The 12,883-nt window shown below is 39.4% G+C and overlaps 1 protein-coding gene across 2 annotated transcripts; it reads right to left on the reverse strand.

Moving 5' to 3' along the window:
• On the reverse strand, nucleotides 1–12,527 carry hlfb (HLF transcription factor, PAR bZIP family member b). 2 transcript variants are annotated; one of them, XM_047376193.1, is made up of 4 exons: nucleotides 12,143–12,527; nucleotides 9,212–9,559; nucleotides 2,443–2,657; nucleotides 1–1,060 (listed from the first exon to the last, which is right to left on the reverse strand). In XM_047376193.1, exons 1-4 carry the CDS (start codon nucleotides 12,261–12,263, stop codon nucleotides 842–844), a joined length of 903 nt encoding a protein of 300 aa, XP_047232149.1. In that variant the 5' UTR covers nucleotides 12,264–12,527; the 3' UTR covers nucleotides 1–841. The 2 variants fall into 2 exon arrangements, with proteins under 2 accessions (XP_047232149.1, XP_047232150.1); XM_047376194.1 differs by having other exon boundaries at nucleotides 1–1,057; nucleotides 12,143–12,522.
• Nucleotides 12,528–12,883: the final 356 nt, after the last annotated feature.

The following is a 12,883-nucleotide window of genomic DNA, read 5'->3' on the forward strand; positions in this document are numbered from 1 at the left end:
ATTAAATTAAAAATGAAAACCAAGTCTGTTTTCTTTTTTTTTTTTATCAGAGCCAATCCGGCAGTGTGAAAGAACCTGAGTGAGGGCTCTGCAGAACCCTGAACCTCTCCACTAGGGGCCTTCAAAACAAGCTAAACGAAAGTGCTGAATCTCTTTGGGTTCTACTTTTAATAAAGATTTTTCATATTTTATAGCGTGTAAAGACACCTTCCCTAATGGATTTAAAGCTACTATGTAAGCTTCCATTATTTTGGGGGCGTAAACAATAAAAAAATAGATCTCTAGCAGGAAATAAATAGTTTCTTTTGTTTTTTGAACTCCATATATTTCTACAAGCCATAAACATTAAATCTGGTTGAGGACTTCAGATATAAAGAGGAGGCAGTCTCATAGACCTGGAGGCGGCAGAGATTATTTGTGTACAGTCTTCAGGGCCAAGTATATACATGTAAACAGGTGTACTGTTGGAACACACCTGCAGGGGGCAGAGTCTGTAGCACACATCCACTGTTCTAAAGTGCTGGGAGGGAGGATGATGATGAACAGGAGTGAAAGGACGAAGGTGGAGAATCAGATCTTGGGCTCAGAAGTCCACACACGCAGAAATATTTGCGCGGGTGTGGTTTTTTTGACTCGACTCAGAGCAGGTTAAAGTCACAGTTCATGTAAGTCTGATGCTTAAAGAAAATAAAGGATTCGTTGTGTGGTTGAAACACAAAATGACTGAGAAAAAATGCTGCCTGAAGGTTAATTTAATGTTGTAGTTTAGGAGAGTTGAGTCAGTTGGAATAAGAACTGCATGCATTGAGGGTCGCTGGTGTGTGTGATGTAAAGGTCCTCATCACAGCGGCCCGTGCTGGGCCTCATACTTGACCAGGATGTTCTTGGCCCGTCCAAGCTCCTTCCTTAGGTCAGCCACCTCCTGTCTCAGAGCAGAGTTTTCCTTCTCCAGGAAAGAGGCCCGGATGGCTATTTGGTTTTCCTTGAGCCGCCGAGCGTCGCGGGAACGCTTCGCAGCCATGTTGTTCTTCCTGCGCCGTGCCCAGTATTTATCATCCTGCTCAAAAGGAAACAGAAAAAACAAAAAAAGGATCACTTCAAAGATATAAAATGGAAAAATGGCGGATGTTTGGGGTGGGGCTCTTAGGCCCACTTCTGTTTTCCCTCAAATTGGAAAAACATTTTCATGCAGTTTTGATTTGAAGGGAAAGCATATTACGTAAATAAAAGTACAAAATTAAAGAATTGATATAATAGCTTTGAAAATCAAACTGAATAAAACTTAAGTAGGATACAAACTATTCAGGCCTTTAGACACATTCTCTGTTTTGTGGCCTTTAAATTTAAAAATGTTTTTCTAGAGGTAGTATTTCATTTGCATGATGTATGGACCATTTAGAAAGTTCCTTTGTTGCAAATCCAGGGACATGCCTCTTATAGTAGGTCCCTATGAGCAGGACACATCCAGCCTCTAGAAAATGCCTTCATTGTTAATGACAAAGCTCTGTCATACCTATCTTTTGTGAGTATAATCATCTATGTAAGGTTTACTGTTGTAAAAGAATCTTTCCATTTTAAATCTATTTAAATTCCACATTTCAAAATGAAAAAACAGACTACGACAATGCCTACTTTAAGTCAATGTAAAAAATCAAAGGTACTTTAATGAATACATATGCACCAAAACCATCAATCAATATTTATGGATGCAATGATATACTTTAAAAGGGCATATTATCTGCAGCAGGTGCACATCAGGCTGATGAAAATTTAGATCTGATTTACTGAAAATTTGAAATATAAGCAAAAGGGCGGCCAGTGCAGTAAAATAATGAGTTTGCTTCTCTGTCCTCCATCTGCTGAGACTTGCCTCTAATTTTTTCCTGAACAATTAAAAAGCGAGGCAGACAGATGGATCACAGCACCACCACTGCCTTCTTCACTCTCATTTAAGCTGCTTAACCTGGAGGACACGCCCTTATGGAGAGGAAGCTGGCCAATAGGAGGGCAGATCTGCTGACGGACAGGCCAAGGACTCTATGTGTTCCAGCATGCCGATGCTGCTGTGAGGCTCTTATCAGCTGTGACAGATGAGGGAGATCTGTTCAGATCTTTAAATCCCATATTAAGATACACATCTGGATGATGTGCAGTCCAACCTGCAGCTGTCTGCAGGTTGGACTGATGCAGATCATGAGGAGGGGAGCCATCCCTCCTTTGTTTCTGCAGTTCAGGGAAAATAGTTTTCCAGTTTGATCCTCCATTTTACTGCTGTCAAATTACAGAATACAAAAAGGGAATCAGGTTTGATCTTCATTCTCTAATATGGGACGTTCTGTTCTGAGAAGACAAGCAGTGACCAACAAGCAGAAACAAAACTTAACAGAAGAGAAAACTGGGCCGACTGGACCAGTACCACCCTCAGGACCGGTTCCAACTTACCTTCAGATCTTCGGGAATGAAAACCTTCCGTGCCTTCTTGATCATTGGTTGAGGCTTCAGCTCCTCGGCAGAGAATTTGCGCTTGCGTGGATCAAAGATCTCCTGACCCGGAACGCTGGACAGAGCCAAGTCCGCCGGGTCGGGTTCATAGCTGACTGGAACCTGGATGGACTCTGGATCAATGGGGCTGGGAGTGTTTCTGGAGTTTGGGAGGCCTGAAGAAGAAGAGAGAGGAGTGCTATAAAAAAGAAATAAGCCTGTTTTTGACTTTTTTTACTTTTATTATCCTTGCTGTTATTCATTCTTTAATAATTTCTTTAATTATGCTTTTAGTTTCTATGATTCCTTTAACAATTATTGTACATTTTTCCTTTGCTCATCAGTCTGTATACATTTCTACTTGATTCTGTTTTTGTTTTTTGGTTTCTTCCCTCCTCTAAGTTTTACTGATTTTCATTGTCTATTTGTATTTGTTTCTTTCTTTCTCTTTTGTAAAGATTTTGCGGTAGCATAAGAACAGTTGTGAGAGAGTACATTTGATTTAGTAATTCACTAGGTTTAAGCTCCAGTGTTAAGTTTCAACCACCAGGTGGTGACAAAGTGCTTTTTATTTCAATTATAAGCGCTGAGACCAAGATATATTCATTCTTTGCATGAGTTTTCATTTTCTCTTAACAAATTCATTGCGGCAGTCTAACTTAATGATAATAGAAACTGTAATCTGCAATAACAAGAGAAATATTGAAGGATGAAGGCAGAGCTGTGGTTAGCTTATCTCCTACAGTTTCTAAACCAGTTTTCATCTTTAAATGACATATTTTCTGTTTTTCTTCCACTTTCATCACTGCTACATTTTCTTTTATCTATTCACAGAACATTTTACTTGACGTATTCTTTCATATTTTTAGTCTTATAGGTTGCTTTCTAGAGCTTACAGGTAACTTTACTAGAACTCACAGGTTTTTTTCTGGGCCACACAAAACTTTCACACAACTTACTGGTTACCTTACAAAACCAACACATGTCACAAGTTACTTACAAGTAATTTTCTCCATTACAAGGGCAACTTTAAGATCACTTTGTGGAGGTCACAGGTTACCTCACTAGAATTTACAGGTTACTTTCTGTAAATTTCAGGTAATTTTGCAGATACTTTTCTTTAATATGTAGACTGCTTTAAAATATCTTTTAAGTTGGTTTCTGGAGTTTACAGGTTACTTTCTTTAGTTTACTGGGTACTTTAACAAAATTTGAAGGCTGCTTATTATAACTTGAAGGTTACTTTACAAGAACTCATATGCTACTTCTACTACTTAAAGGTTACCTCACCAGAAGCTTACACATTATTTTCTGTAATTTACAGGCTACTTTTACCAAATGTTACGTGTTACTTTCTAGATACTTACAGATTGCCATACCATAACTCACAGGTTACATTCTGTAGCTTACATGCTACTTTAGGAGAACTAACAGGTTAAGAAGTATTTGAAGGTTACTTTGCCAAAAATGGGTGTCTACTTTTATTAAGCTTACTGGTTATTTTAATGTGAGTTACATGTTAGCTTTTGTATTTTACAGGTTACGTTGACAAAGTTTAGAGGTAACAGAATTTAGAATTTACTTTAAGAAAATTTACAGGTTACTTTCTGGAGTTTGCACGTTCCTTAACCCGACTTTCAGGGTTCATTCCATATCTTACAGTTTACTTACAGGTTCCATCTAATATGGGTTACTTGAACAGAACTGGTTACTTTCTGGAATTTAGTGCAGTAGATTGTGTGACTTGCTTCAAGTCATCGCACAAGAATATAATAAGGACTTTTTGAAGTTCTAAAAAGTGGTTTCCTGTTTTGTATTAATGCCTGCATTTTGACTTAAATAAAGCTTTTCTTAATCCATGTTCAAATCCTGAAGGTGCTAAAAGATAGTCCTTGTTATGTTTAGAACATGCAAGTTTGCATTTTGTTTTCTGTTCTACAGTTCCTGAATTTTCCTCTCCAGCTGATTACAGTTTGTGTGTGTGTACAGTGGAAGTTCTGCGCAATCTTTATATCTGCCACAAGGTTAAAAACTGTTGATAAGTAACTGAAGGTTATTTGACATCAGTTCCTTCATTCTAGGTTGACTCTTTGCTGTGTCTGTTTCATTCAGTGTCAACTTTGTTTGATCTGCTGGCTTTGGTTCTGCGGGATGTCCTCTGTGGTGTCCAGCCTTAAAAGAATAAGTGATTTAAAGGCAGCTTGCATTGCAGACAGGCGCTGCTGAATGCAGCAGGTGTGACTGAGGGATGGGGAGCTGGAGGCTTGAGGTCACATGTGGACGAGCAGGTGGGTGCATGACTGCTGTAAAAACGTGATGCTGACAGACGCCCCGACACGTGCGTGTTAGTGCAGAACGTGTGTCGTTCAGGTGCATTTCCTGATGTTTCCCACAGAGACCTGAGAGCATGCTTGACTGATAAGATATCAGATGGATGGAGGGGATTCATAGAAAACTAGCTGTGATTCTAGAAAATGGTTTTCAGAAGAAAATAATACAAACCATCAGAAAATGTGTCCTAATACAGGTTTAAATAAAGTTTATCAAAAATGCACCACCTGTCAAGTTTATGTGACTCAGTTTCTTAAATTTACTTGAAATAAGAATCAGCCGACCTGAAGATATTACTCATCTAGCAACTGATATTTCTGATTTCTGATTCTGTAATCCTATAGTGTTTCCATCCATCCATCTGTCTGTCTGTCTGTCTATCCATCTATCCATCCTTCCCTTCCCTTCCATGAATTCATTCATACATCTGGCCTTATTCGAGGTCTCGTCATGAGGGTAACAGGGGGATCTTCTGCTGAAGATCACAGGCCAAAACGTACTGGTTTTGGAATTGTTCAAAAATTTACCAGACTTGACAAAAACCTCACTTTTTGAAGCAAAGTAACCCCAGAGTTTGATGCTGCCACCACCATGTTTCATTGGGTGCATGGTTTTCCTTTGGTGATGCACAGTGTTGTTTTTGTGCCAGAATACCTTTTGGAACTGTGGTCCTAAAGCCTCATATTTGGTTCCATCCCACCAAAGGACATTCTTTTTCACCAGGCCTGAATGTTTTCTTTAGAAGCAAAGGGACTTCAGTCTTTTAACCCCAATCTGTAGTCCAGACACATTCAGAACACAACCAGTCCTTATTGTAAAATTCCTGCAGCTCCTTCAGTACTGCTGTTGTCCTCTTGTAAGCCTGCCTTTCCAGTTTCTGGCTTGTTTTTTTCAATTCAGTTGGAGAAATATCCCGTTTTTGAAAGGTCACTCTTGTCCCATATTTTCTAAATATTGATGACTGTTTTCACTTTGCCATAGTATAATAATGCTATGGGACTGTTTGTACCCTGTCATCCTTTGGATCCTTTCTAACCTCTCTGTAAATTCTGGCGTTGATGCAAATGTCAAGAAAATCCTACTAGGACAGCTAGCTAAACTTTAAATTCACTATAGTTGATGGCTGGTGTAAACCCAAGAAGACTAAATGGAAAGGCGCTTCAACAGATATAATGGTTTATGGGTGTGCATATTTATTCACCAGGTTATTCCATCTTTTTTATTTTTTCTTCTAATTTACTTGATTTTTAGTTGAATTGTGCCGGATGTAGGTAACTGAAGCTGTCTCCACCCTGTCTGTTCTTGTCTCTGATATCCACGTGCCTTTCCTATGTTGTTCTTTTTGGGATTTAATCTGAAATCTGAAGCCAAAACCTGTGAAAGGAGAAGAAACCATTCGGGAAGGAGCTAAAACACGTGACAGCAGGTGTGCCTGAGATGAAGAATGAAACCTTCATTGCTCTTCCACTTCTCCTGCAGGATTTTTGTGGATCTGCTCTGACTCCGACTAACCTGTCCCTTGTTCTTTATCGGCTGTGCGTCCTGTGGGCTTGTAGGAATACAAACGTGACAGATTATGCACTAGATTACGCTGCTATATTTGGCCAAAATAGCAACAGATTATCTGTGGCTGCTGCTGAAATCAAACACAGTTAGGAGCTGCTGATATCAGGCTCGGGATGGAAAAATGATTTGAGCTTGTGAGTGGAAAAACACTGACAGCACCCACTGGATGTGACCTATAGTATACTCTAATTTGTTGCACTGTGTAAGTTCTGGTACCATTGTCAATTATCCTCAATAAATTTAAAGATGCTAAAAATAAATATTGAAATTTGTTTTGCTATCACAAACCCCAATATAATATCTTGTTTAATGTATAGTGACACCCTTTATTTTGTATCATTGTTCTAATCTAAATATGACATGAAAAATAGGGAAAATAAAGCTTTTTTAAGCTGTCAACTATATCAAATAAAGTCTTCTTGTATCTTTTTTATTGTTATAGATGTACAAAAGGTAATTTATTCTTTTTTTTTTTTTGCCAGATTGATTGATTTACGTAGCCATTTATTTATTTATACATTCAAAAATTTTTATTCATTTATTTGAACATGTTCACTGATTCACCTGTGTTTTTAAAAATATGCAAATTTATTAATGTTTTTTATGGCAATTAATAAAAAAATGTTATCATATAAATCATATTTTTATATCATATTTTGCATATTTAATAGATGTTGGGTTAGTTTTGTTGTTAGTTAAATAATTATTGTTTAGATGTATTGTTTTGTCAAATTATTTTATGCAGGCATTTTTTACTTATTTTCTAAACAGGCCTAAAAAACATTTTTAGAAGAAGGGACTGTGCCAGCTACTTGAAGGATTATCCCATTTTGCTGTAGAAAATCTTAAATGCTTCCCAGATAAAACACTAAGAGACAAGAACGTTTTGAGAATATTCTGTCAAAAATCTTTAGGCATGACTAAAATCCACATAAAACAATGTTTGTGTAAATTCAGTCGCTGTTATTTTCCTTCGATTGTCAGGGAATAGGTAGCTTTCCATCTTTCATCTTTCTGGTTTTTGCCAAACCACAGCATTCTAATCAAGTCAAGCACAAGTGTCACCAACAAACACACTGACCAAAGTCAAATACTAACTTGGTCAAATTATTTCATGCTTACTTATTTGATTTCTAAGTGATACAGTCCAAAACAAATCAAAGTGTTTTTGAAACTTAAGGGGACAGTTTCTGATGGAGAGTTTTTAAAACAAAGACAGCGAAAATCCAACCTTCCAGTGTCCTGACAAGACCGAATTGTTTACCTCTGAAATCTACTGTCTTATCAGAGTTTGGGGAGTTTTTGTAGAGCAAACAAAGTTTTTGGATTCTTAGAAAAGAGACAAAGAGGAAATTTTCCAAATTTATCTGCAGGAGACCTTCAAACAGTCAGCTCCAGGATCAGAGGAAAAACTATGCTATGTACATTAATGTGTGTGTGTGCGTGTGTGTGTGTGACTTATTAGTGGATGTGAATGTAAACACTCAGAGGGAAATGTGTGGATGTGAGAGCTGCCCCTTGGCCTACTTCTGCAGAGAACACTGTGTTCTTAAAACACTGATCTCGTGCTGGGAGGGCAGTCAAATACACATACTAACTCACACACACACTCAACATGTCACATGTCTCTTCATGCTGTTAGTATGGCTTGTTTTCTGAGGGTCACTGAGAGCAGAAGAGCTGAAAAGAGAATGTTCTCTTTAAGAAAGTGAACGGCGGAAAGGAGGGAACATGAGCGTGCACAAACAGCCAAGGCACATGAGCATGCACACATGCAAACTACGCAGGGGCATATTTCCAACTCCTGCCCCTAACAACAGCAGGTTCTTATCTGTATGATCTGATCTTTACCCCATCTAAGCTCAAGTCACTTTTGCACCCGCTATGCTGTCACCTGACCCCATCCTCCTGCCTTATTACACGACCCCTATGCAGCAGATCATCCTGGCATGAGGATGATCTGAAGCTTGTGCTTCTGGTAGATCCGAGCAAACAGGGTTTTAGTCTGTCTGTTTGTCTGACTAACGTACAGGTGATCAACTTTGAAGGAGTCACGTGCAAACAGAAGCACAAAAACTGATGTTAAGAAGGTCAGTTTTTTAGGGCCACAGCCCTGCAAGCTCCGAATCAGTGTTAACCCAGCAACATCTCAGTAAATAAATACTGCCAGTTAAAGTATATATTTAATATTATAAACTAGCCTTAATATTTAAATTGATTACACATCAATAAAAGCTTAATTATCAATGCATCTATCTAATTTTGTGTATCTTTTGTCAAATATGACAGGATTCAGAAAGAATAAAGCAGGTTGGATCTAACAAAATAAAAATCAACATCTGAGTGTATTACTACGAATGGATCCAAAGTACTAGGTACAGTTTTTTTTTTTTTTACCTAATCAATATGATAATTTAAGCTTTCCTTTTTAAGAGCAGTTGTAGGTTCTAATTCGCATTTAATGACCAGATATCAGATCCAGAGAGTACCTTGTGATAGCATCTAAATTATTTAGAAATAGTGACTCATTATAGACCAAGAATCCTGAATCACAGCTCTGCTGATGACACTCTGCTTTTAATGCACCGAAAACTAAGCAGCTTGTACAGATTCGGCTGGAGTGACTAAATGATGAGTTCAGAAAAAAAGGACTCTCAACAAAACTGGAAGAGGTTGTTTTTGTTTTTTTTTCAATACGCAATCAGAGAAAACAGCTACAAAATTAAAAATTAAAGCATGTGAGATAACCCAAATAAGCTATAAAATGAGCAACAAATGCTAGGAATATTTCAAAGTAGCCGCACAGCTAAGACCAAATAATGGAGTGATTTACCTGCGGCTGCTGGGCTGCTGTGCAGGCAGTTGGGGGAGACGATGGATGTGGAGGCGTGGCTGCTGAGGTCCATCACCGAGCGTGCCGGGGTGGGCCGCACTGTGGTCATGATGGGCGGCGGGCGTTGCAGGGCGTGGTGTGCTTGGTGCTGGTCCTGCTGGTGCTGGGAGGGGCTGGCCGGGATCCCGTTCTCCGACAGGAACTCTTCCAGGTCCATGTACTCCAGCTGAAAGGTGTCTCCATCATAGGAGAGGGTTTTGTCCCACAGAGTTGGTCCCAGGAAAGCTGACTGAGGGGCATTGCACTCTTCCTCCAGGTTCTTCTCTTTCTCCTGCTCTTTGCTACAAGCTGGAAAATAAAGAAAATGCAACAATCATTTCAGACTAAGATAAACAGGGTTATGTTGGAGACTGCAACCTGGAATGCTTACAGCTGAGTGTTTACAGTTTAACATCAGATACATTCTTCTGTTTTGGCAATTTACAACTTTGCAAGACTACAAAACAATGTTAAAAATATTCTTTAATAATCCAATAAATTTGCCTCAGTTCCAATCAGATGACCTCCTATTTCATAATGATGGATGTATGGATGGACAGATTGGCAGACAGACAGATCACTGGACAGATGACTGCTGGTGCTAAATAATTATTTTTTCTGATATGCATTAAAATTCTTCTTCTTAATTAATATTAACTTCTTTTATTTAGACATAAAACCCAAAGGGGCCTTACAAACATGTAACAGTGTTTAGTTTGACAACTTTGCTTACATCCAGACACAAATTAAACTGCTGAATTCTAACAAGTTCAAGGTACATTTAAATATTAAAAGTTTGTTTCTACTTTTACTGCAAGCAGATGTCATTGTGTCACATCAAATTCCATATAAGGCAATAAGACGCAGGCACAGAAGGCGCACATAGTCCAGCTCACAAGCAGTGATTGTGCACAATTTGTCATAACGCGAGGCAAGCAGCGCACCAGGTAGAAGACATTTGCACTCCATTTTAACTATCAGCTCTAGTTGTTAGGTCGCTGAGATGAGGCGATCTTTTTCTATCATATTTTAATTCTGCACATTTGCATTCTTAATAGCGACTCACATGTTAAATGCAGATCACTGTGACAGGCTGCCCATGGTTTAAGGTCTGGGTCTCAAACTTCTGTCCTCAAGAGCCACTGTCCTGCCATCTTTGACTGAATGATCTTTCCAAAACCTACGAATTACTCCTGAAATGATGGTTCAGTCACTGGATTCAAAGGTTGTAGGACAAAAGCTCTTGAGAGTTGCAGCTAGAGACCCCTGGTTTAAGATTATACCTACTCCCACGAGAAAACAATTTTTGCTCTTTTGAACAAGAGATCTCCTCCCTCACTGATTATCACTTCATTTCAGTTGCCTATTCAGTGCTGCCCCCATCAGGCTGGATGGATGTATGGATGGAACCTGACAAATAAAGACTGCTCTGAACTGTGAATCCATAAAGGTTGATCTGCAGAGTCGGAAATAAAAAAAACACAGATAGGTATAGATGAGGATAAAGATAAAATGTCCCTTTGAGAAAAGCTGCGATTACCTTTAATGAACAAACTGCAATTCAGTCCAATTAACGGGTAACTCTGGTACTACAAACCTGTGTACTTATTATCTATTGATAACATTCGGAGAGGGCTCTAGTGTCAGCAACATCTCTGAAATGCAAACTCAGTCTGAGCTGATCAGGTTCTGAAACTCCTTCATGTGACTTCACTCTGACTGGCTGCTCAGAACGGAACTATGTTAAAAAGTCCACAGATACAGGAGAACCCTTATTTATCAAAGGTCCAACGGGACACAGTTATGATCAATGCATTTTAAGTTAACATAATACTTTGAAGTTTAGATGTTGAGAACTTGCAGAACAACTAAACTGACTGCAATAAACAGATTTATGCAGACATGTTTTAAGCACACACACACACACACACACACACACTTGTTTTGCTATATGTAATGAGGACCATGTGTTGACTCCCATTGACTTCCATTGATTTTCAGTCATTTTCAACCCTTTCTATGCCCTAACCCTGACAATAACCCTAAACCTAACCATTACCAGTGCATGCCTAACCCTAACCTTAACCTAAACTCAATTCACATCTTAGTCCTAAACCTAACCGTTAGCAAGATAGGTCGTGAGGACCAGCAAAATGTCCTCACTTTGGTACAAACGGTCTTTAATTCGATGGTGAAATCGGGAAAATGGTTCTCACTGTGATGCCAAGAAAGGAACACACACACACACACACACACACATACACACACAGATAATTTAATTTGTACGTGTGTGTATGAGAAAATAGATTTTTAACTTATGACTGGACAAAAAGAAGAAATTTGAATAAGTCATTTCTAGGATTTTATTCTCTTTCTTCTTACAGTTTTAACAGTTAGCAGATAATCTCCATCATTAAATGACTGATAATTAAAAACTAAGCTGAGGTGAACATTTAAAAACATTGTTTCTAAAGTGATTTAAACGGCATGCATGACCTAATGAAGAGTTTTTCGGGAAGCACATCTCTCGAGTCTTATTGAGAGTTTTAAACCGAACCATCCAGTTAACGGAACCTCTGCTGACAGAGGCAGAACAAATCTGAATATTTCTGATCACTCTGAGGAACAGTTTTTGCCTATCTGCAGGACCAAATTCTTCCTGCTCAGCCTGACTGCACAAGGACGCTCCCTGCCAGGATGGAAACTTTGTGCGCTTGACGCACAACTGCGCAGCTCTGCATGAGCAGCGCAGCTCTGAAAGTTCAGGAACAAAGATTTACAGTAAACATAGACATAACCTGCATTCCTCTGAGCCTGGAATGTTACTAGAAAGAAGCAGGAAGACAGAGAACATTATTCGGGGAATAAATGAAGAGTTTCCTCCAGCCTCACCTTCATGATGCAGCGGTAGCTTCATCGGGTTCTCTAGCAGGGACTTCAGAACTCCATGCGGGTTCGGCGCCAGAAAGGCGGGATTAAGCGGCAGAGGGTGCCGGCGGGACATCTTCTCCATCACGCCTCCTTGCGTCGGACAAACCGGAAAAACAGAGGAGATGCGGCAGCGGGCAGAGGAGAGCAGAGAGCGTCGGTGGTTCGGAGGCAGCTTGTTGTTCTGCAGATTACACTAACAGCCGGAGAAGAGCAGAAATCATGGAACGCTTCTTAAAATAAACGCAACGCTCGTGCTTAGGAGCGCATGTGGCTGCGGGAGAAGCGCACTGAGCGACTCTTGACAGCCTGCGTGACAACTAAGGGATGACGTCAAACTGCGAGCCAGGCACCCGCCTCTCCACTCCCCTAGCTCGCGCACACACACGAACACACACACTTTCAGTTCAGCCAGCAGAGGCTTTAACTCTTAATTAACCGGAAATATAAGCGCATATTAGTAATAAAGCGTCATTTTAATAGAAATAATCAGATATCAGAGATGACATCAGTAGTTTTTGAAATTTAACAGCACCATGTATGACCTGTGTTTATTATACACTCACAGCAGATCTGGACCACTGTGGGTCTGATAGTATCAGGCACCAGGCTGTCTGCAGCAGATCCTTTAAATCCTGACGTTTTGGGTTTGGACCTTCGTGCATCTTTAATGTCCCTTTGGGATTAATTTAGTATTTTTTTTAT

The sequence above is a fragment of the Girardinichthys multiradiatus genome, chromosome 10 (genome assembly GCF_021462225.1).
Source record: "Girardinichthys multiradiatus isolate DD_20200921_A chromosome 10, DD_fGirMul_XY1, whole genome shotgun sequence".
NCBI classification, from domain to species: Eukaryota; Metazoa; Chordata; class Actinopteri; order Cyprinodontiformes; family Goodeidae; genus Girardinichthys; species Girardinichthys multiradiatus.

What these genes read in the sequence shown, in the direction of transcription:
- hlfb (XM_047376193.1), bottom strand. Translation starts at nt 12,263, where the DNA reads ATGGAGAAGATGTCCCGCCGGCACCCTCTGCCGCTTAATCCCGCCTTT. An exon ending in GCTACCGCTGCATCATGAAG is followed by an intron (nt 9,560 to 12,142) that starts GTGAGGCTGGAG and finishes TTTATTTTCCAG; the next exon opens with CTTGTAGCAAAGAGCAGGAG. An exon ending in TCATTCCCGAAGATCTGAAG is followed by an intron (nt 1,061 to 2,442) that starts GTAAGTTGGAAC and finishes TTTCCTTTTGAG; the next exon opens with CAGGATGATAAATACTGGGC.